At 39.8% G+C, this 24,343-nt stretch overlaps 1 protein-coding gene across 1 annotated transcript in view; it reads left to right on the top strand.

Annotated features, from left to right (window-relative positions):
* The window catches only part of UBE3C (ubiquitin protein ligase E3C), a 177,483-nt gene that overhangs the window by 15,999 nt on the left and 137,141 nt on the right, over positions 1–24,343 (top strand). The window contains exons 3-9 of the mRNA XM_050942223.1: positions 2,868–2,942; positions 3,729–3,875; positions 8,640–8,755; positions 13,916–14,073; positions 17,771–17,924; positions 18,417–18,634; positions 18,980–19,134. Coding sequence (XP_050798180.1) covers positions 2,868–2,942; positions 3,729–3,875; positions 8,640–8,755; positions 13,916–14,073; positions 17,771–17,924; positions 18,417–18,634; positions 18,980–19,134 — 1,023 coding nt within the window. The remainder of the gene's footprint in view (positions 1–2,867; positions 2,943–3,728; positions 3,876–8,639; positions 8,756–13,915; positions 14,074–17,770; positions 17,925–18,416; positions 18,635–18,979; positions 19,135–24,343) is intronic.

The raw sequence follows: 24,343 nt of genomic DNA on the forward strand, positions 1-24,343 counted from the left end.
ATAGTACAGGTATGAATGGAAATGTAATCTGTGTGCACTTTCCTCAGATATTTCTTATCACCTTAATTGGCTGTGCTAGCAGTAGAAACTATTGAACTACTTCTCTAGTATCTGAGCCAGCTTGGCTTTATGCTTAATTCTTTTTGCAGAAATTAAGTCTCTTTAAGGAAATGATACTTTTAAGACATTCCTGGGCACTGAGAAGGCTCCATAAAATGTTCCTCATTTTGTCTAATTTTTGTGGGAAGAGAGAGTGTCTTTCCCTATCTCCATGCCATTTCCCTGGGTCTGAAGCACCAGATCTCATCTTCCTCTCAGAAGCATAGGATCCATTTAGATGGATTAAGACTACACCAAGAGTATACCCAACTGATATCATCTATTTCTTATCCTAACAGAAACAACCCTAAAAGCCCCTGAACTTTGGCTAATCGCTTGGGTCAAAGGGTAAATATAACATAAGAATGGCCCTATGGGTTAGACCAAAGGTCCATCTAGCCCAATATCCTGTCTTCCGACAGTGGCCCAGTGCCAGGTGCTCCAGAGGGAATGAACAGAACAGGTAATCATCAAGTGATCCATCACCTGTCTCATTCCAGCTTCTGGCAAACAGAGGCTAGGGACACCATTCCTGCCCATCTTAGCTAATAGCCATTGATGGACCTATCCTCCATGAATTTATCTAGTTCTTTTTTGAACCCTGTTATGCTCTTGGTCTTCACAACATCCTCTGGCAAGGATTTCCACAGGTTAACTGTGCATGCGTGAAAAAATACTTCCTTTTATTTATTTTAAACCTGCTGGCTGTTCATTTGGTGACCCCTAGTTCTTGTGTTATGAGAAGTAGTAAACAACTCTTCCTTATCTACTTTCTCTACACCATTCATGATTTTATAGACTTCAATCATATCTCCCCTTAGCTGTCTCTTTTCCAAGCTGAAAAATCCCGGTCTAATTAATCTCTTATCATACAGAAACGGTTCCATACCCCTAATAACTTTTGTTGCCCTTTTCTGAACCTTTTCCAATTCCATTATATCTTTTTTGAGATGGGGCGACCACGTCTGCACACAGTATTTAAGATGTGGGCATACCATGGATTTATATAGAGGCAACATGATATTTTCTGTTCTATTAAAAAAGGGATAGATAATTATTCCCAACGTGCTGTTTGCTTTTTTGACTGCTGCTGCACATTGAGTGGATGTTTTCAGAGAACTATCCCCAATGACTCCAAGATCTTTCTTGAGTGGTAACAGCTAATTTAGACCCTATCATTTTATATGTATAGCTGGGATTATGCTTTCCAATGTGCATTATTTTGCATTTATCAACATTAAATTTCATCTGCCATTTTGTTGCCCAGTCACCCAGTTTTGAGAGATCCTTTTGTAGCTCTTTGCAGTCTGCCTGGGTCTTAACAATCTTTAGTAATTTCATATCATCTGCAAACTTTGCCACTTCATTGTTTGCCCCTTTTTCCAGATCTTTTTTGAACATGTTGAATAGGACTGGTCCCAGAACAGATCCCTGGGGGACACCACTATTTACCTCTTTCCATTATGAAAACTAACCATTTATACCTACCCTTTGTTTCCTATCTTTTAACCATTTACCAGTCCATGAGAGGACCTTCCCTCTTATCCCGTGGCAGCTTACTTTGCATAAGAGGTTTTGGTGAGGTACCTTGTCAAAGGCTTTCTGAAAATCTAAGTACACTATATCCACTGGATCTCCTTGGTCCATGTGCTTGTTGACCCTCTCTAAGAATTCTAGTAGATTAGTAAGGCATGATTTCACTTTACTAAAACCATGTTGACTCTTCCTCAACAAATGATGTTCATCTATATGTCTGACAATATTGTTCTTTATTATAGTTTCAACCAATTTGCCTGTTACTAAGGTCAGGCTTACAGGCCTGTAATTGCTGGGATCACCTCTGGAGCCCTTTTAAAAAATTGGTGTCACATTAGCTATTCTTTAGTCATCTGGTACAGAAGCTGATTTAAATGATAGGTTACAGACTACAGTTAGTAGTTCTTCAGTTTCACATTTGAGTCCCTTCAGAACTCTTGGGTAAATAACATCTGGTCCTGGTGACTATTGCTGTTTTAATTTATCAATTTGTTCCAAAACCTCCTCTGATACCTCAATCTGGGACAGTTCCTCAGATCTGTCACCTAAAATGAATGGCTCAGGTTTGGCAATCTCCCTCACATCCTCAGCTGTGAAGACCGATACAAAGAATTCATTTAGTTTCTCTCCAGTGACCTTATTGTCCTTGAGTGCTCCGTTAGCACCTCGATTGTCCAGTGGCCCCACTGGTTGCTTAGCAGACTTCCTGCTTCTGATGTACGTAAACAAACATTTGCTATTACTTTTTGAGTCTTTGGCTAGCTATTCCTCAAATTCTTTTTTGGCCTTCCTAATTGTATTTTTACACTTCATTTGCCAGTAAGAAGTATATCAGATTTGAATCAGTCATTGAAAAGTGTGGTGTTAAAACACTATGTTTAATGAGATATGAAAACTCCTGTTCTGTTCTTGAAATGTTATCTATTACTAAAAATTGCTTATCCTGCTTTAAATTTACATTGCCTTTACAAACAAAAAGAACTTCTTCCTGGCAAGACTAAATTGTGTATATGTGTTTGTTACTGATGTTTAAGTCACAGACACCTTTCTCTTATTTTGATAAAGATATATTTAATTTTCATAAATACGCAAACGTACAGAAAAAGCAAATTGGATAGAGTATACAAAAAACAAAAATACCTTTGAATACAGATATATATGATAAAATAATAGAAACAAGATTCAGTTCTGCATCCTGTATTTTTGACTGCCTTATTTCTTTCTTTTTATAGGAAGAAAGACGAAGGCTGAAAAATGCAATAATCATCCAGTCCTTCGTACGGGGGTACAAGGCCAGAAAGTATCAAGTAGGTATTTTTCTCATCAATTGAGAGAGAGATTGTGATAAAATAAATGTGTAAAACAATTTAATTGAAACGGTGGTTTCTTAATACTATAGTCCTTGCCATTTCTGTTGAGAAACTTTGATATTGCTAGCTTCCTTTGGTAAGCATGGTTCAAACCCATATAAGAATAATGAAAAGCAAGAGTTTGTTTTATTCTCAGTTTGGCCTTATTTTTAAAGGGCATTGTTGAGCATTGACTTCAATGGGAATATTCATGTTTTCAAAGTTAAACACATGCATAAGGGCATTGCTGGACCATGTTCTTGAAGATCCCATTTACATGAAGAGAATCTGGGATTGTTTAGCACCTCTGAAAATTGAACCAAATGTTTCAGGTGATTGAAATAGCATTTCTAGTGTGTGGTACACAAACATGATTCTTCGTATAATTTAGGTGATAGGTTGGTTTTGAAGGGACTTCTTTAAGACAGCCCTGGGTTAGTTATTCTGCAAAATGGTTGTTTGTTTATGGACTGGTTAACAGAGTGGGCTGGATCAAAACAAGTTTATATTAAATAGTATTATTTCTTAACATGGATCTTCAGGACAAATTGTAAACCAAGAATCAGCATAATGCTGTTGAGGGGATTTGTATAACTTGGACTCTTAACAAATATGTAAGATCAGAATACTACCTACATTTTACCTATCATTAAGATGGAAACTCAAAACAATTAGCTTAAAATCCTGCATTTATATTTTAATGTGTTATCAGAACATAATTTTAATTTATTTTTAACTTTTAAGTATTCCATCCAAAGAAGTGAATTTGATCGCTGTGCTAATCTGGCACAATCTGGAGGAACTGTCTCCATTACCAGTGGAGCTAATCTGACCCTTTTAGTACGTCAACTTCTATTTTTTTATAGACAGAAAGAGGATTCTAAGCGTTTGGTGAGTGCCGGTACATATTTTACTCTATTGTAGTTAGTTTTATTTCTTGCATGTTTTTTAGTCACTTCATTACTAATTGCTTCATTCAGCAGAAATAAGTGGGTGACTGCAGAACAGGTTTAGTTATCCTTTTGATCCATTTGTGACTGATAGGGATAGCATGTCTGCAGAAGTCTAAATCCTGCAAGAAAGAAGGATTTAAACTTAAAAGTAAACGAATATGAAACTATTGTGACAGTTTTAAAATTTAAAATATACGAAGAATACATTTTTTCCTGGTTAGAAGTCTAGAGCTTTTTTCGTTTTAACTTCGTTTTAACTTTATTTTTCTTTTTTTCGTTTTAACTTCTAAAGATGGGATGAACATTTCTCATCTCTTAAAACTTTTCAAATGAGAAACCTCCTTCTTTCTCAGTGAAGAATATGCTAGTACATCTTAGTCTGTGTTTTGTAAAGTGCCTTGGGCATTTAGTGTGCCTGAATATATATAAGATAATGTATTAAATTGGTTCATTTGTAACATGCCATATAGACTGTTATATAAAACATAGACTAAGACAAGACATGGCTGCTTAGTCTGTTAGCCTAGCTTTGAGAATTTTAAAGGACTAATATAGATATTATTTTTATGCAACATTGCAGATTAGGCAGTGGGAGGGAGGGTATAAACTAGTTGACCCTGTAATTCTACACATTTACACAACTCTTTTGAAAGCCAATATGTTCAATAATAGGACTTTTTAACAAGTTCATACATTCTAGATTACAGTATATTCCCTTTTACCTTGCATCACCCTTGTTTATGTTCTTAGATAAGAGGGGTAGCCATTCCTGTTTTCCGAGTGGTCCACTAGTTATCCAATATCTAACCTAGTTCCATTTCCTCAGCAATTTCTTTAACCCTGTCATTTCTAAATTAGTAAGTCCTAGTGTACAGTTCACGCTGAATATTTACCTAAAAGCTGACCTTCTTAAAACCATAGCTGAAAATCATTGCTTTTTCTACAGTCCTAGCTCAAATGCTTTATCACCTTCTGCTTATGTTTTTCCCCACATGTATTACCAGAAAATTTTGCCTGTATAGGGGATCAGATAATACTTATTTTTAAAACTTGCTGCTAGACTATTTTTGATGTTAATAAGTCGGATTTCCTGGTCCATATCATTCAGACCAGTATTTAATTTTCTTACAAAATTTGTCAGTGTGTTCAAGGCATTCTTTTCTTATCCCAACAAATCGCTTAAGCAGCCATCATATCATTCATACCTCTTTCCTGTTGCAACAGTCTCACTGCCTTCTCATTCTATTCTACAGTGGTAGAATCTGAAATGTGAATAATATTTACTAATATATATAAATAATTAAAAATAGTCTATTATAAGGAACTGGTAATTAACCCCGACCTTTTCAGATGACATCAAGGTGTTTCATAGATTCAGAGAGGTTTAAGTCTGGAGGGATCATTAGATCATATAGTCTAACTTCCTGTATATCACAGGCTCTTAAATTTCACTCAGGTACCCTGTATTGAGCCCAATAATTCATGTTTGGCTAAAGCATGTCTTCCAGAAAGACATCCAGTCTTGATCTGAAGATTCCAAAAGATGGAGAATCCACCACTTCCTTTGTTAGTTTGTGCCATTGGTTAATTGCCCTCACCGTTAAAAAAAAATCTCTGCCTTATTTCTCATTTGACTTTGTCTAGCCTCAGCTTTCAGCCACTGGTTCTTGTTATGCCTTTTTTGCTCAATTAAAGAGCCCTTTATTATCCAGTATTTTCTCCCTGTGAAGGTACTTATGTAGTGAAATCAAGTCTTGGAAATATTTCCCATTGAAAGAATAACCTAATTACATTAACTTCAGAGGAAATGAGTAATTAATGAAGACATCAAAGAAAATGCCTAAAACATTTAAAAGAATCATAAAACTTTATCAGTAAATCCAAGCCAAGAAAAGAAAACAAGAAGAGAATTTCTAAATGTTGAGCACACTATTTGCCCTTGATATGTACTCTTTTGTAGTCAGTTTTTTTTTGGGGGCCATATTACGATGCTTCACACAAAATACTTTACATTTGAGGAGTTAGGGAAGAATAGTAAACTATTTTATGCATATTTTTAAATGTTCTGTTAAATATTTGAAAAAAAATTAAGCATTTTTAAATACAACTCTACCCTGATATAATGCGACCCGATATATTATGAATTCATATATAGCGCACTAAAGCACTGCTCCGGGGGGCCGGGCTGCGCACTCTGGCTGATCAAAGCAAGTTCGATATAATGTGGTTTCACCTATAACGCGGTAAGATTTTTTGGCTCTTGAGGACAGCGTTATATCGGGGTGGAGGTGTACTACACTTAAGATAATAGAGCAGTAAAGTGCTGTAAGTATGCATAACGAACATAGGAGTGTGGAACAAAATCTCTTCCCCCCCCCCCCAACTAGAAATTGGGATTGCCACATAAGAGGTTAATAAAATAAACTTTTTAATGTCGTTTACCTCATTGTAGATACAGGGTCAAATATAGGCAACCTGGGGCATACCAAGCACACCACAATAAGGGGCCTGCCATTGTTCTGTCTCTGCTCGGAGTGGTGGTGGCAGGGTATCTCCCTCCCCTCTCAGAGAGGTGGGGTAGCATTATGCGGTCCTCTTCTCCCCCTACCCTCCCAGCAGTAGGAGAGGCAACAAGGTGGTTGGGGGAAGTACCTATCTTAGCAGTTGAGAGGTATCCGCTTGGATGGATGTGTCAGATTTGCTGCTGTCACAGATCCTAGCAAGTGTCTCTCATGGCTGCTCTCTAGGATTGCTGAGAGGGATGTCCAAGCGTCTTCTGTTCTGGATCCCCAGGATGTGTCAAGCTTCTAGAATCTCAGCAGTCTGCATCATTGGGCCTTTCCTTGCCCTCTTTGGCATGTTTCCTCGACACTGATTCTCAGTCTGCTCCCCTTCTCAGAAATGGAGCTTCTCAGCCCATCTGCCTTTAGCTCCCAGGAGCAGCACTGAGCCCTGAATTACCCCAATTACTTAAACACACCCCTCTGCGAGAATTCCTTCCCAAAGTTAGGAAGCTTTTGGTTCCAGTTTAATTCAAGGACATGCAGCATTGTGAAGCAGTTAACACACACAGTGTTTATTTAATCACAGAAAGCCCAGGAGAGTACATATCGTACCAAAAATAAACATCTTAAACATAAGTGTCCCTCACTAGTTCACCCCTCTGCTATGAGTCTTGGGAGAACCATCTGGGCAGTGGTGGAGTCAGGTTTTGCACCTGGGGAGTGGGAGGAGGGCAGGAAAGAGGGATGGGTCATTGCTGGTGGGATGAAGAGCAAGCCTGCCCCCACACTCACCTGGCAGCAGCAGGTCCTGGCAGGCTGGGCCGACCTCTCCGCTCCACGTGTTGCAACTTATCACATGGGGTTGCAGAGTAGTGCGTTATTTCGGAGTGGTGACCAGGCCAAATTTGAGTGAGTGGCATTGTGACATGCACCGTGTCACAACATTAGGAGTGGGGAGTCAGGCCTAGCCTTTTGCAACAAGAAGCACTGCTGCTGTCTGAGTGCAGAGTGGGCTCACTCGTCAGCCCTGTGTGAAAATTCATGTCATACACATACTTTTGTCAGTTGCATAATATGCTTGAAAAGGTGCCACATGTACATCAATTAGTTCTGCCACTGCATTTGGGTCCAGGAAGGCAGGCAGGGAGTCCCCAGCCTCATAAGGTGTTGCATGCTTGGTTGTTTTTCCATCATGGACTGGAGAAAATGGCCCATGAGCAGAATAGCTTCTGTTCTTTTTAGAATCTCAGTCACCTGTGTCAGGTGACACTCTTGACAGCTTCCCCATTTTGAACACAAAACCCTGCCAGGTGATTTTGTTGTCAAGGTGACTTGCCTCCTGCTAATCCAGTTCTTCAGGGCAAGGACCAGTCTTTTGTCTAGAATGTATAGATTTCCAATGTATGAATGTATAAATTGGATACTTAGAATCAGCTACTTTCTGTATGTTTGTTTTTTCTACCAAGCTTTGGAATCTCAACCAACCATGGAGAAACAGACCATAGAGAAATCAAAAGACTGCACATTCAGAGTGGAGTTTGCAGACATATAGGGATCATAATCTCACACAGAGTTCATAAATTGTACAGACATATTCCCAAATTGTCACAGCTGCGCTCTTCTCACAACATCAGTCTTCTGCAGCCATGGTGGCGGGACCTCCTTGAGTAGTGGGTCTTGGCTGTATAGGGAAACTTACAGAGATATTGCTTCAGGCTGTCTGCAGTCTCAGGCAGACACCACTGATTATAATCAATTTTCATATTCAAGCTTTTCTTTGCAACATGAGGGCTAGAAACTACTTTTTAGATGAAAGTTACCTTTTGACATACTAACATAATCACGTGACTCCAGTAGCTGGAGACCCAGGCCTGGTTTTATTGTGCCAGTGGCTTAATCGAATCCTGATTAGAGAAATTTTTTATTAATGACTTGTCACATTCTCATTAGATAATTCACAGTGCTAAACTACATCTCATTTTATAACTTACTGTAAAATGGTATGCCAAGTGTAAAATGGTAGCCAAAATATGATATACTCACTCATACCTTTCTCCATGAATTGGCTTTAATGGGCCTTCTGGTAGAGTAAGGTGCTTTTTCAAAATGAATGAGGAAATCATGATCGGTTCATAATGAATAACAGCATTCATTTTTACAGAGTTTTTGATCAAATCTGTGCATTTTGCTTTTCCCAGATATGGATGTGTCAGAACTTAATTAAACAAAGTTCTCAGTTTGTTAAGCAGCTGGATGGTCCTGACAGACTTACTTGCTTATTCCAGATAAAAAGACTATTGGGCCTATGTTGCAGGTAAATCTTTTTCTTTCTCCCAACTAATATCTACATGATGTTCAGAAAACATGTATTCATATCACAAGATAAAATATAGGAATTAAATGTGATTCTGTTTGTTTAGTAGAGAGGGTTTTTCATTGTTTGTTTGGTTTTTTTAATTCATGTTAGATATACAGGCTCCAATAAAGGAAAATCTTTCCTATTCAGCCCAGTAATTACACATGTGCTTATTTTCCATTGACTTCAAAAATTAAGCATGTGCTTGAGGGCTATCCACAATAGTGATGGATTTAAGCATGTGCTGAAGTATTTTCCTAAATTGGGGCCATTAGCAATAATTGTCCAAATCAGAACATTTCCTCAGAACTAATGACCGTTTGCGAAGAGCTGTGTGAATCATACCAGAATCCGCAGTTGGTCACGAAATGCCTTTTACTAACATGTTTATTGCTGTTTTATGACTAATATGGTTGTTTAAAATACTGTTTGTTCCCACTTTTATTTTGAATTTGGGGCATGATGTGCATGCAGGTCATTGAGTTCAGCAATGTGATAATTGCAGATAGTGATGTTGAGAGTGCCTTCATAGGGCCACAGGAAGTAAAGTCTACTGGGGCAGAGATAAGTAGCTGACGTGGATCTGGTAGAAGTAGCCCACTCTCCTCTTTGGAACCAAAAAGGTTATTCTTAACGTTGACGTGATAATGGTAGCCAGCTCCCTTCTCCAGAGTTACAAGGTCTTGTGAAGAAGATATTGTTTCCTGTTTCCTTGGAGTGCAGAGCCAACCGTGGAACTAGACATGTAGATATGTTTTGTCTTATGGTCTTAATTCAGTTAATATTAAGAGCATTTCTAGACAATGAATACCTAGTGTACTTGGATTTGATTAATTTTTCCATTCTTCTGGTAACTGTATACATACCATATACATAGTGGATTATGACATCAAAACTCTGTAAACTAGAATACAAGGTAGTTAAGACCTTTTCATTTCATGATATCACTGCATTAGAAGTGAAGTTTCACTGTAATTGGAATTGAAATTCATAGTTTTAAAATTTGAAATAATTTGGGATATTCTTTCTACTTTAGAAAATAAGTATTACTATATTGGAGTTCACTGTATATTTTACTGTATAAAATATTTGGACTAAAGACAGCTAAAATGTTGTTGCAATATGTAACCAAAAAGGTTTTTGATACTAATGTATATTTTCAGATAATATCTATATTTATATATCAGAAGTTTCAGTTCTGTCAATTCTCATGGATTCAATATTTGTGTATATTTCTCATACTTCTTAATATGTCCCTTGATAATGTAAAGTCTACCTTGGAAATAGAATTTAAAGTATACATTGTACTTGAGATTAGAAAGTAATGGGCTTATTTAAAATTGTTTATTTCCATGTGAGAAAATTGCTCAGTGTAAATAGTTATGTATCAGTTTCTACAATTGATTCAGTAGGAAGGTTAGCTTAAAAAAAAAACAAAAAATCAGGGAATAAATTCATGTGAATTGAAGCACCAAGATAAGTAATTGTAAAGAAAAAATAAAAGCTGATGTTATCTCCGTACATTTTCCCACTGTATTTCATAGACCAAAGATGGGCAAACTTTTTGGGCCAAGGGCCACATCTGGGAATAGACGTATGGCAGGCTATGAATACTCACAAAATTGGGGTTGGGGTGTGGGAGGGGCTGAGGTCTCTGGTTGGAGGTGTGGGATCTGGGATGTGGCCAGAAATGAGGAGTTCAGAGTGTGGGAGGGGGCTCTAGGCTGGGGCAGGAGGTGGGGTGAGGTGAGGGCTCCAGCTGGGGGTGCAGTCTCTGGGATGGGGCTAGGGATGAGGAGTTTAAGGTGTAGGAGGGTGCTCCAGGCTGGGACCGAGGGGTTCGGAGGGTGGGAGGGGGATCAGGGCTAGGGCAGGGGATTGGGGCGCAGGGAGAGGCTCAGGCTCCAAGCGGCACTTACCTCAGGCGGCTCCCAGAAGCAGTGGCATGTCCCTTCTCTGGCTCCTACGCGGAGGCGCAGCCAGGCATCTCTACATGCTGTCTTGTCCGCAGGCACCACCCCTGCAGCTCCCATTGGCTGCGGTTCAGAGCGGAGTCCACTGGCTGCCCCGATGCATAGAAGCCAGAGAAGAGACATATTTGCTGGGATGATTTAGTTGGGATTAGTCCTGCTTTGACCAGGGGGTTGGAGTAGATGACCTGAGGTCCCTTCCAACCCTGATATTCTATGACATGCCACTGCTTCTGGGAGCCATGTGGAATGTCCCCCCCCCGCTTCCCAGCTGGAGCTGGGCAAACCCCAGACTCTGCTCCCCAATGGCATCTCGAGGGCCGTATTAAAACAGCTGGTGAGCTGTTGGACCTTGAGAGATCTTTTAGTCCAGTTCCTGCACTCAAAGCAGGACTAAGTATTATCTAGACCATTCTCTGACAGTTGTTTGTCTAATCTATTCTTAAAAACCTCCAGTGACTGAGATTCCACAACATCCCTAGGTAATTTGTTCCAGTACCTAACTACTCTTAGACATTAGGAAAAACTTCCTAACTGTAACCTTAATCTCCCTTGTGGAAATTTTAAGCCCATTACTACTCTCCTTAGCCACTAAGAACAAGACAACAACTTATCACCCTCTTCTTTATAACAACTTTTTACATACTTGAAGACTGTTTTGTTCCCCCTCAGTTTTTTCTTTTCTCCACTAAAAACAAACCCATTTTTTTTCAATCTTCCCTCATAGGTCATGTTTTCTAGACCTTTAATAATTTTTGTTGCTCTCCTCTGAACTTTCTCCATTTTTGTTCTCATCGTTCCTGAAATGTGGTGCCCAGAACTGGACACAATACTCCAGTTTAGGCCTAATCAGCACAGAGTAGAGGGGAAGGATTACTTTTTGTGTCTTTCTTACAGTATTCCTGCTAATACATCCCAGAATGGTGTTCGCTTTTCTGAAACAGTGTTAAATTGTTAATTTTAGTTTGTGATCCACTACGACCCCCAGATCCCTCTCCACAGTACTCCTTTGTAGGCAGTCATTTGTCATTTTGTATATGTGCAACTGATTGTTTCTTCCTAAGTGGAGTACTTTGTTTGCATTTGTCCTTATTGAATTTCATCCTATTTACTTCAGACCATTTCTCCAGTTTGTTCAGATCATTTTGAATTTTAATCCCAACTTCCAAAGTACCTACAAGCCCTCCTAGCTTGGTATTGTCCATAAACGTTATAAGTGTGTCCTCTATGCCATTATCTAAGTCATTGATCAAGATTTTGAACAGAACTGGACCCAGAACTGATCCCTGCGGGACCTCACTAGATATGCCCTACCCAGTTTGACTGTGAACCATTGATAACTACTTTCTGGGAAGGGTTTTCCAACCAGTTATGCATCATTGGTATAGTAGTTCCATCTAGGTTGCATTTCCCCAGTTTGTTTATGAGAAGGTCATGGGAGACAGTATCAAAAGCTTTACTAAAGTCAGATCTACCGCTTCCCCCCTATCCACAATGCTTGTTACCCTGTCAGAGCTATTAGGTTCGTTTGACATGTTTTTGTTCTTTATTCAAAGTGACACTGTCAATTAAAATTGTCCCTTTTTTTTCTGGACATTTTTTAACTAGTGTGTTTAGAAATGACACCTAAAATTACTATAAAGTAAAGAAATTACTGGAAATGGTTTTCTCTTATTTTTAGTTTATTTACTTTGTGCATTTGTCAGTATTTTATGTATTCTTAGTGTCGTTGATTCTCCTGTATAGCCTGTTATTTTCTCTCTGTTTGAATTGGCTTTTTACGTAGCAAAAGAAGGATAGGAAAATGTAAAATTATAAAAATTGGCTGGAGATCTCTGAGGCATGGATAGTAACAAACTACTTTTAATGCTTTTTTAATGGCTAGATTTCAAGTTGGCTGTGACCCAATAAATTGTTGATTTTTTTCACTATAATATAGGAGTGTGTGTATATAATATAATAAACTATATGGTACAAGCTAGATTATGTGGACCATAGGCTTCATTAATGTTCTAAGGTTCTATTTCCTTCATTTTGGGCTATCCTTTTAATCTTTCCCTTCCTAATTTTCCTTGCCCATATGCGCACCCCCCCACCCCCCCGTGGTGCCATATATTTATTCTTCACCATTTTTATAAAAGCAGCAAAGAATCCTGTGGCACCTTATAGACTAACAGACGTTTTGGAGCATGAGCTTTTGTGGGTGAATACCCACTTCCTCAGATGCATGCATGCATCTGAGGAAGTGGGTATTCACCCACGAAAGCTCATGCTCCAAAACGTCTGTTAGTCTATAAGGTGCCACAGGATTCTTTGCTGCTTTTACAGATCCAGACTAACACGGCTACCCCTCTGATACTTGACACCATTTTTATAGTTGCAGGTATTTGATGAATAGTTTAGCAAAGAAGTATAGAGAGTAGAATGTCTGGCACTTTGTTCCATAGCTGAGAACGAGCTTTTGTCAGACATCTGACTGTCTTCAGCTGCCTCTCCAGAATCCCACACAGCTTAGTCCTGGCAGACCTGGCTTCATTTTCTGTGTTCATGTCATAACTGTTGGCAAATAGATACTCTGGACTTCTCTCCTGAGGAGTCTCATAATGATTGTGTCTATCTAGTGAATGCAGCAGGCCACTGAACTTTGCAAGTCATTGAAGCCAAGAATTTAGCAAAGAGGGATTGGATATTTGTATGGAAAATAAAATTGAGATTTGTTATAGTTAATACGTAAAAAAAGACTTCAGGAAAGAACAGAAAACTTTATGCTTCAGGGTTTACGCTAAGCTGTATTGGGAATTGAAATTACATGTTTGTGTGAGACAAGTTTATCCTACATCTGTTTGTTGCACGGTTTCTTGTGCCTTCCCCTGAATCATCTGGTGCTGGCCACTGCCAAAGACAGGATATTAGACTAGATGGACCATGAGTTTGATCTAGTTTGGCAATTCCTGTGTTCCAGGGTTGTTGAAGCACTTGTCTTGCAAAGATAACTGAAGTCCTGGGAATGTTTAGAATTCATTATGTATAAGATTATTTTTAAGGAATATGTGAAAATCTTCATAGCTCAATTTTTAAAAAGTATGCATAAATCTTAAATGGGAAAAACCTCTAATGTTAAGTAATTGTGAATGTAATTTATTTACAGGTTACTGCAAAACTGCAACGATGACAGTCTGAATGTTGCACTTCCTATGAGAATGCTTGAGGTATTTTCATCTGAGAATACGTATTTACCTGTTTTACAAGATGCCAACTATGTGGCATCAGTATTTGAACAAATTTTGCACTACATGGTTCAAAAAGGTCAGTAGCAGGAATATTAGAAGTTGCGGTAAAAACACAAACTTTGAACAAATGTGTAACTGCTGAAGGCCATATTACTGAAACACATTGTATTTTGACAACAGACATTATGGTTAACATTAAGTAGTGCAGGCACTGACCTATAGTTTTAATGAACATGTTTGTGAACAAAAAGTTACAGCTCAGTACTTGATTTCTTTGGAATTGTGTTTCTAAACTATATATTTTACTAGGTTGCTAGTGCAATGTGTTTTACTATTTAGTTCGTAATATGCTAATATTATATAGTGAATATGCTTCATTTCTCTAACTGCTGTTTTACATATGCGCAAATAACCTCCCCCCAAAACCCAAACTACAGTTCTACTCTGAAAAATGACTTTGTAAAAATGTTACCTTCTTGTGCAACAGATGATCTCCCTTTATCTGCTAAATGATGTTAAAGTGTTTGTTAATTTTTAATCCTGTTAGCACCAACACAGCAAAGAGATAGTGAGCTAGGTTCTGTTTCCTTTGTTCCATCATCAATAGAGCTGTTTGCTAAGTTCCAGGCAGTTACACCTGTGCAAACCTGTTGAAAGCAAATGGATTGCATAGGTGTCACTGAGGGTGTAATTTGGCTTGTGGAACTTTTATTACTTGTGGGATGTGCAAGAAGGAAAGAAGGCCGTTTGGCTTTCTGATCCTGGGTTGAGTTTGCCAGACTCATATCAAAGGGAAAGGAAAAACTTTTTCTTCTTAACTGATCGTGTTTGACCTGACAACCATTTATAGGAAAAAACTAGAGAACTCCAGGATGTCATTTCTACAGTCACTTCTTGGAATAGATCCATATTTTAAAGTTTTAAAACATACATTGTGGATTAAATCCTGCTCTAATGCTGGGACTCTTGATTTAGAAGGAACTGCTACAGTCAGAAATTACTTTTTACCAGAGCATAATACAGTGTGAGTGAGATTGCAATACATTAATTGTATTGCCTTAAAGCTATTACAAATTTTCATAGTATGCTATTAAGAATACCATAATTAGTATCTTTGTTTAACTCTTATATAAAGTATTTTGGAAGCTGTCACCTCCATATAGTGTTGTTACCTTGTCATTACTACATAACATTCACTTTTCAAAATTGATGTATGAGAATTTAAGTCTGGATAGGTTAAAAATCTAAGTCCATAAAATTCAGCTGTCTGTCTGATCATGGTACAAAAAGCAAAAATAGTAAGACTGCATGATAACTGCAGTTGGGCTGTCCTTTTAATCATACATGAGACCTGAGTTATTTGACAGAACACTTGTTTGATCTTTGTTTATATCATTTTAAACTGTTTTGCACACAATCCATCTAGCCTGTGTTTCTGATAACTATTATCTTAGCTCTTGCATCCCCTGTACTTTCCATTTGTTATTTCCACCTCTTGTTACATCTTATCATATAGCCCCTACCCCAAAGAGCTTAACAGTTTTTTATGCTATGTTGTCCAAGCACAAAGGGCCTCTGATTTTTCATTGAAACCTGTAGGCACTACTGTAATACAAAGTTGTTAATAATAACTTGAGTGAGTTAAGGCAAGTGGGATTTGGTTCAGGGGACACGAGCTGCTTAATGAAAAGAAATTGCACCATAAAAAGGGGAACAAAACAGTTTTTTCAGGGTTTTCAAGTGATAAACAATATATTCACATTTAAAAATGAAATTCAAAGCTTTGAAAACACACAGAGAAATCATTTTTAAATGTTTATTTTTAATTATTCATAGCTTCTGGAAAGACCTGTAAAGGACACAGTGGTTATCTGTGAATGTGCTCATGTATAGAAATACATGCATGTATTGATTTAAATACTGACTTTGGAGTAGAGTACAAATGAAACTTTTTATGCAGTGTTCCTCTGGAGGAGGGATAGGTAAAGTATATCAGCCTTTTAGGCTTTGTCTTTACTAGGACATGTTAGCACTTATTAGCTAATGTGTTAAAATCGTGATATAGACTAGGCAAGTTGTAGTTCTTCAAGTACTTGTCCATATATATTCTTCTGTTGGTGTGTATACGCCTTGTGCACTTGAGTTTGGATTCCTTTGGCCAACACTCTTCCTTGGGGCCATGCCTGTTCCCTGACTGTCCTTGTGCCGCTCGCCTTCGAAGAAAAAGGACAGGGGACCCTCCATTCCTTTGCAATATGGAATCCATGAGTTGTGAGACTTCATAAGAACAGGAAAAGAGGATGGATCATGGAATATATATGGACAATGCATTTCTAAGAGCAACAGTAACTGTAAGATAAAGTAACCATTAATTGTAACTTATAAGTTGGTAAAATTTAGAGGAGCCCTAGGTTTTACCTTGATCAAGTCATAGATGTTAGAAATACAGCTGCCTTGTCAGTACTAGACTCTCAATATGTGTTAATATGCATTAGCTACTGTGTTTAAAAATGCACCTTTTTCCTAGTGTACACATGGCCTTATAGTAAGAAAAAGTGTGTGGCAATATAAAGGCATTTTAATTTACAAAAATAAGAAACTGATTTCTGGAACTTTCAAACACAAATAATTTTTACTGCTGAAATACCCCTTCATTAGCCCTAGTATTAGTAAATTGTAGGTATGTATGAAATCTAGGTAACCTAAGAGCCATTTATCAAACTAAGGCAATTTAAAAGTAGTAATATCAGTTTAACTGAAATGTTAGCTACAGGGCAAGTTCAGTGCGCATCCATATTTACAATTGTACGCTTGAGAAGAAGTGCTTCATTTGAGAAATACAATAAATACAATTAAAAGACACACTATTTTAACCATACCCTCTTACTTAAAGTTGAACAAATGTTTTATAGTGTCTAACAAGTGAGCTTCAAATATACATTTCCAGCTTTTGTGATATCTCTTGTTGTCATGGACCGATTTTCAGTGACTAGAGCAGGTAATTTGAATAGGATGGTTTTTATTATTGATGATAAAAGCATATGAGAACTGTAATATCTTTAGAAAATGTGTGAATCTACCTGAATTTCCAGATGGTCTACACTTTTAATTTCATTAAGCAAGAAGGTGAAGTAAGGATAGGATGGAATCATGAAATAGTCTTTGAATCTTATTGACATGAATGCTGTTCAGGTTACCTCTCACCCACGTCCTTGTGGCATAGTCAACGGAACATAATGTTATTGTGTAAGAAATCCACGATTCAGGAACAATTTTCAATCCAGACTGGTGGAGGTCAGAAGTGTTTGTAGAATTGTGACACTCCTCCAACAGCAGGTATGTGTGTAGGATATCATGTGATACTCTGGAAGGCTTTGGATCTAGGTGGTGTCTAAAAGGCCAAAAAAAAACCTGTCAGAAATATGACAGGCTGCTGAGTTCAGAAAAATAGAAGATTTAGTATACTGTGTCTAGGTGGCAACTGCTTTAAAGAGCCTGTTCAGCAGGAGCAGGTTATTTTTGAAAGTCAGGCTAGTTCTGTGTACATTCATTTGTTTCTGCAATTTACAAAATAAACTGCATTTCCAAAAAACTGTTGATGACCTGTCCATTTTCTTTTATGAGTATAGCTTTTTGCTGCATTTTTACAGTTTATCTATTAATTGTTTGAAACGGACTTTATGCTATGAATTGTAAAGAGCTCCTATTTATAAATTGCAGTTTTCTTTACAACTCAAGAAATAAATGGTTGCATATATTTTTATTTGTTTCAGGATACTACAGGTCGCTTTATTTGTTAATTAATAACAAGCTTCCATCGAGTATTGAATATTCTGATGTCTCTCGAGTTCCTATTGCAAAAATACTGCTAGAGAATGTTCTGAAACCATTGCACTTTACATATAGCTCCTGTCCAGAGGGTGCAAGGTAAACAAAGGAGATCTTTCAATATTTGTATATCAACTCATTATTATCTGAGATACATAGGGTACATACAGTTTTTAGTTATGATTTTATATGTGCTGTGGAGTGCACAGTATTACAGAAAAAAAAGTTTTATTGTGTGATAGGGCAATAATGTACTGAAGTAGGTTTTCTGAAATTCTTTACAGCACTTGTTCAGTTAAATATAATTTTTTCATAATCTTGAAATAGTTTGACTAGTTTTATGTGGGTGCATTAGGCATTAAAGAAAAATACAAATAGAATAATTTTGAGAAGGGCTGATTAAATTTTTGAGTAATCTGACAAGCTTAGTATAGTGGCATAGAATTAAGGAATGAAGCAATACATAATTTCCTTGATGGATAAGAGAATGTGTTTAGACTTGCAAGTTGATGATCAATCACTTCATGGATGTGCTGGTGGAAAAATTATGTTTACATTTTCAGTAAAGAACCTTTTTTCTTCCCCTTTCAGGCAACAGATTTTTGCTGCCTTCACAGAGGAGTTTCTGGCAGCACCTTTTACAGATCAGATATTCCATTTCATCATTCCAGCACTTGCAGATGTGCAAACACTTTTTCCTTATGAACTCTTCCTGAATGCACTATCAACAGAGAGCAGGCGTTCAAGAAAAAGTGATAGAGCTCCATGGCTCTTTTACTTTGTTTTGACTGTTGGTGAAACATATTTGGGTATGAAAAATATATAATCTATTCAGTTAAAATTAATTTTTGTGTACTGTATAATATAGTTCTTCCAATTGACATGTTACATGTCACCATAGTATATTTTAATATATTTCATAGTCTGAAAAAGAAATCAAACGTGATGGACAATTTTAAAGATGAAGGTCATTAGATGTATTCTTCTTACATCCCACTCCAAGATTCATATAATTCTTTGCAATATAGGGCATACTTTAATTGTAAGCTTTTGGGCATGTTGTTTGATACGGGATGTCTGTTGAACACTGTTCTATTCAGCGATAGTACAGTATGATGTGCTCACTTTCTTTTATTTCTGTTTATTTGCTGTAGGATCCCTTTCAGAGGAAGGGCTACTTGTGTACTTAAGGGTACTCCAAACATTTCTTTCTCAGTTACCTGTGTCTGCTACTGGTGCAAATTGTCAAGATGCAACCAGTGATTCTGAAGATGAGGATGAAGAAATCAGTAAGATGATGACCATACCTGTAAGCATTAAGAGTTCATTTGAATAAAATCTTCTTATAGAAACTCCATAGTTAAAATTGAGGAAAACACTTTCATTGTATCCCCCTCATTTCATTTACCACTGATACAGTGAAACATTTTAAAAGTGGTTACCACGAAGACAGCTTATTTTGGTTGTTAGAACCAAATAATTCAAATTTTACTGTAATTTTTTTTTAAATATTTCTTTATTGTGAAGTGCACAAAAACATTGAAAATGAATTTTTTATTTAGGACCTTTGTGGTCAATTGGGATCAGATTTTTAAAGATATTTAGGTGCCTGAAGATAATAAAGGCTCCGTAGTGTCTTTTAACATGATGCTAATTCAAATAGTATTACATTAAAGCATATTAGGAAACCTTTTGTGTGCACCAGCAGGGTCTATACAGATTAATTAATGTGTAACAATTTAGTGTGCTTTAGAAATCATGCTCCCGTAGTGTACATTGCTGTTCTGTATAGACAAACGGTAAGTATAAAAATTTCCATTCCCAGGTGTACTGTAGTTTGCGTACAATGCACTTTATGGGGCTAGGCAAGTTAGTTGTTTAATAGCACATTATGCAGTTGGCTGCAAAAGGCAATGTGATTTACAGTGGAAAAGAATGGAACTCTGAGGGAGGTGTAGACCTTGATCATTGTAAAGAAAGGTGACTCTGATTAGTAGATGTTTATGTACAAGCATTTCTGTATTGCATATACATATATGCACACACATACAAATGGAAATCTGAATCTAAATTTCTGAGGTAGGCAGTTTTTAGTCATTATTTTTTTAAAATGGAATCCTAAATATAATCCTATATTTGTACAGCGCATAGTACAGTGAGGTCCAGGTCCATGACTGGGGCTTCTAGGCACTACAAGAATACAAATAATAACCAAGAATTCTTAAAAGTACAAGAGCAGCAACACAATCCTAAGACACAAATTATATTAAAAAAAATGTGTTGCTACATAAAACGTTATCTGAATAAACACTTCCTTTATTTTTAATCTTTCTCTTAGAGGGGAAGAGATGGGAGGTAAATGTTGGATTCCACAGAGAAATATTTATAGAAACTGCTTATGAAAGGGTCACAAAATAGCTTTCTACATTAAATTTTGCTGAGATCAAGACACTTTTTTAAAAATTTAATATACTTTCAGATTTTTCCATTTTCAAGCAAAATAAAATTATTGAAAAAAGTGACCTGTTAAAATTAATTTAAGCAGGAAGACGTATAAGAATGATATACTTTGGTAGAAAAAGAAATAATAGTTTATTTTCCTAGTTTAATTTTGTATTTTAAAGGGGACCTTATAGGGATTGTATCTGATAACACTGATTTGTCAAGAAACATAGCCATCAAATCTTCCCACTTGAAAATATTATATTCTCACCTTGGAGAAATTATACATACTTCTTTGAGTGCTTCTTCATGTTGATTCCATTTATTTGTGTGCACGCGCAAGTGCACAGTTATCAGAGATTTCTGCCTTTGCGCTATCTGTAGGGCTGACTGTGGTGCCCCCCTGGAGTGGCGCTCCCATGCAGTAGTATATCAGATGCCACCAGCCCTGTGCCCTCTGTTTCTTCTTACTGTCTGTGATGGTTGGTTGGAGCGCCTTGTTTTGCTTTGCAAGAGCAGCAACGATTATCCATTGACTGGTTTAGTTGTTGTTGTACATAGTTTCATAGATAGTGTTAGGTAGTCAGTAGAGTCCCAGTTGGAACTTTGCTCCAGATGGGGCATGCCCCGCTCCCCCGGATTCAAGCTGTGTGTATCATGCAGCAGGCCGATGCCAATCAGCGATCCACATGATAACTCTCTTAAGCATCTGGAAGAAGGCTATAGAAAAGACAGGTGCCGCATCTGTAAGAACTTTCACCCTAGGACCCAGAAGGAGCAGGAAATCCGCTTGAGGACATTATTGATGCAGGCTGCTCTTCGCCCGGTGTTGGAACCCTCTACCGTGGCACCTATACCCAGCACTTTGGCTTTGGCGCGCAGCGTACCGCCGGCATCGGAGTTGACCCGGCACCATTCCATTTCGCCTGGTCAGAAGAAAAGGCTGAAGAAAAGAAGCCCCTCGGCACTGAAGGAGAGAGGGTCTTCGGTCGAAGGACCTGTGTCAGGCCATGCACCCGCAGTGGAGCTTTATGGGGATACTGTGGAGGTCGGACCCACCAGCCCCGCCAGGACGCACCCTCCACCCTGAGCAGCAGCAGGGGTTCCCAGCCAGTGATGGGGCCTTCAGGTCCCCAAAGCTGTCCCAGCGGCTAAGGAGCAAGGCCGACTGGCTCCACACTTGCCATGCCAGGTGACCGGTATGGCTCACCTTGCGGCACCAAAGGGGAAAGCCACTGGTGTGCTGCAGGATAGACTGGCGGAGCACAGCAGGTCGCCAGAGCACAGGCACAAGTCCCTATCGCTGCAACCTCAGGACCCAGCAGCGCAATCTAGCTTACTGGCCAGACTACCTAGATCTCCATCAAGATCCCTTCCTACTAGGCGAGGGACTCCAGACTCGTGGCGCCACTCCCCATACTGCCAGTACTGATGACTGTCTGGCCATAGGTCGCCTATGCGCTGAACACCCTCTCCCAGAAGGTCTTATTGTCATCGGTCTCTGTCCTAGAGGGTTTGTTGGGATCTCGGCGTCTTTTCTGCTCATCCTGGTACCTTCCTCTGGCAGGCAGTGTTTCTCCCAGTCCCTCTGTCAATCGCCTACCAGGGTCAGTAGGCAGACCCAGGCCTCAATGTCCCCGCCGTGGTCACCAGAGGGATAGTGGTCAGAGTTAGACCATGATTTTAGCCTGTTACCGAGATGGGACAACTCTCCTCTGATGCGGGAGATCGAGGCGTTACTGGCTGCGGTGCTGACTCAGCAGGAGCCTGGGCCCCCCCATTGACTGTACTAGAACCTGTGGAGGGTGCTGGTGATGCCGGTCCAGTACCCCTCAGCCCTCCCTGGCCGCATCAGACAAACCAGCTGAGGTACTGCTGGTGCTACAATCGGAGCACGGCACTGAAACAGAAGCAGAGCCCGCGCACCGTACTCTGACACCGAGGGAGCCCTACCCCGACAAGGGAGGGAATGACACCATCCCTCAGGTGATACAATTGTAACTCGTCATCCCTGGATGAGGCAGTGGCCAGACCCTCCCATACCAGCAGTCTCCTGGACAGTTTTAAGGAGCACCAGGTGGCTGAAAATCTTGGCCTGCAGATTGAGGAGGTTGCTGAGGAGGCAGACAACCTCTTCAGTGTCATCTCAGCCACCACACAGACAAAAATTGCATTGTCTGTCCACCCAGGGATACTCAATATAGCCAAATTGTGTGGCAAGCTCCCTCATCTATTCTGCTGATGGAATAAAGAAAGTGGAAAATAAATACTATGTCCCTTCAAAGGGCTTCAAGTATCTGTATACTCGTACCCCCGTGGCATCATTGGTCATGTCCACGGTGAATGAAAGGGACAGGCAGGGCTACCCCAGAGGAACACTGAAAAATAAGGAGGCCAAAAGACTTGACTTATACAGCAGGAAAGTTTATTTGATGGCCAGCTTACAGTTTCGGGCCTTGAACCACCAGGCCCTGCTAGGACCTTATAAATTTAACCTGTGGGACACTCTGAATAAGTCCACAGTAGCATGTTCAAGAGTTGACCACGTTAGTGAGCGAAGGCACGGCGGTGGCCCAGGGAGTCCTCCACATGTGGGACGCAATGGACTTGGCTGCCAGGGTGGTTGCATCGGCAGTGGCCATGAGATGTAGCTCCTGGTTGCAGGCTTCTCGCTTGTCCCAAGAGATGCAGACCACAATCAAGGACCTGCCATTCGGAGGTTCGGGGCTCTCTTTTGAACTAACTGACTCTAGGCTCCATGGGCTCAAGGACTCACGAGCCACCCTCTGATCCCTGGGTTTGCACACCCCTCAGCAGCCAGGAAGCCAATCTGTCCTCTGCTGCCACCTCCAATGCAGTCTAGGTTTTGGGGGTTCCCAGGTCTGGCTCCTATAGGAGAACGGAGATGGACAAAGGGCCTAAGAGATGCTACCCATCCTCTTCCGACCTGGCTGCCCAACCTGACCCTTCCAGAAGTCAGGGAGGCCAGAAACAGTCATTTTGAGGGTGAGCTCACGGACGGCGACAGTGTACTGGATCCAACCCTCCCTTTCGTCAACCACCTCCACCCCTTCCAGTCGGCCTGGTCCCGTGTCACCTTGGAATGCTGGGTGCTAGGTACGGTTTCTTTGGGCTATACCCTGCAGTTTTTAACTGACAACCCCTTCAATCCTCCTTCCCCATTCCTCTTCAGGGACTCTTCTCATGATCAGCTCCTCGTTCAGGAGATCTAAAATCTCCTGCACCTGGGGGCAGTGGAAAAGGTCCCTCGAAACATGGAAAGCAGAGGATTCTACTCCTGCTACTTCCTGATTCTGAAGGCAAAAGAGGGTCTCAGACCCATCCTAGACCTGCGTCACCTCAACAAGTCTCTCAAGAAGTTGAAGTTTCTCATGATCTCCTTGGCCTCCATCGTCTCATCCCTGGATCTGGGAGACTGGTATACCACCCTTAATTTTAAAGGACGCATACTTCCATATTTCCATTCTCGTGGGGCACCAGTGCTTCCTCCGCTTCATATTGGGCCAGTGCCATTTGCAGTTCATGGCAATGCCCTTTGGTGTCTCATAGGCTCTGAGGGTATTTACAAAGTGTATAGCGCCAGTGACCGCTTATCTGAGACATCGGGGAGTCCAAATGTACCCATACCTCAACGACTGATTGATAAGGGAGCTGGTCTCTGGCTCAGCTGTGGAGACATGTCGACCTGGTATGTTCCACCTGTTGTGACCCGGGGTTGATCATAAACGAGAAAAAGTCAGCCTTAACACCAGTACAATGCATGGAATTCACTGAAGTGGTCCTTGACTCCCCTCAGGCCAGGGCCTTCCTCCCCGAGACTCAGTTCCAGGCCATGGTGGATCTCATCATGGGACCATGGGCCCACCCGCTCACCACTGCCCACACGTCCCTTAGGCTGTTGGGCCCCATGGCAGCATGTTCGTATGTGGTCGGGCACGCATGACTCTGCTTCAGACCTCTTCAGGAGTGGCTAACATTGGTCTGTTCCCAACCAGTACAGCATGGACTGGGTGGTGTGGATCCTGGACAGCATACTGTCGTCCCTCATCTGGTGG

The sequence above is a fragment of the Gopherus flavomarginatus genome, chromosome 2 (genome assembly GCF_025201925.1).
Source record: "Gopherus flavomarginatus isolate rGopFla2 chromosome 2, rGopFla2.mat.asm, whole genome shotgun sequence".
Taxonomy (NCBI): Eukaryota; Metazoa; Chordata; order Testudines; family Testudinidae; genus Gopherus; species Gopherus flavomarginatus.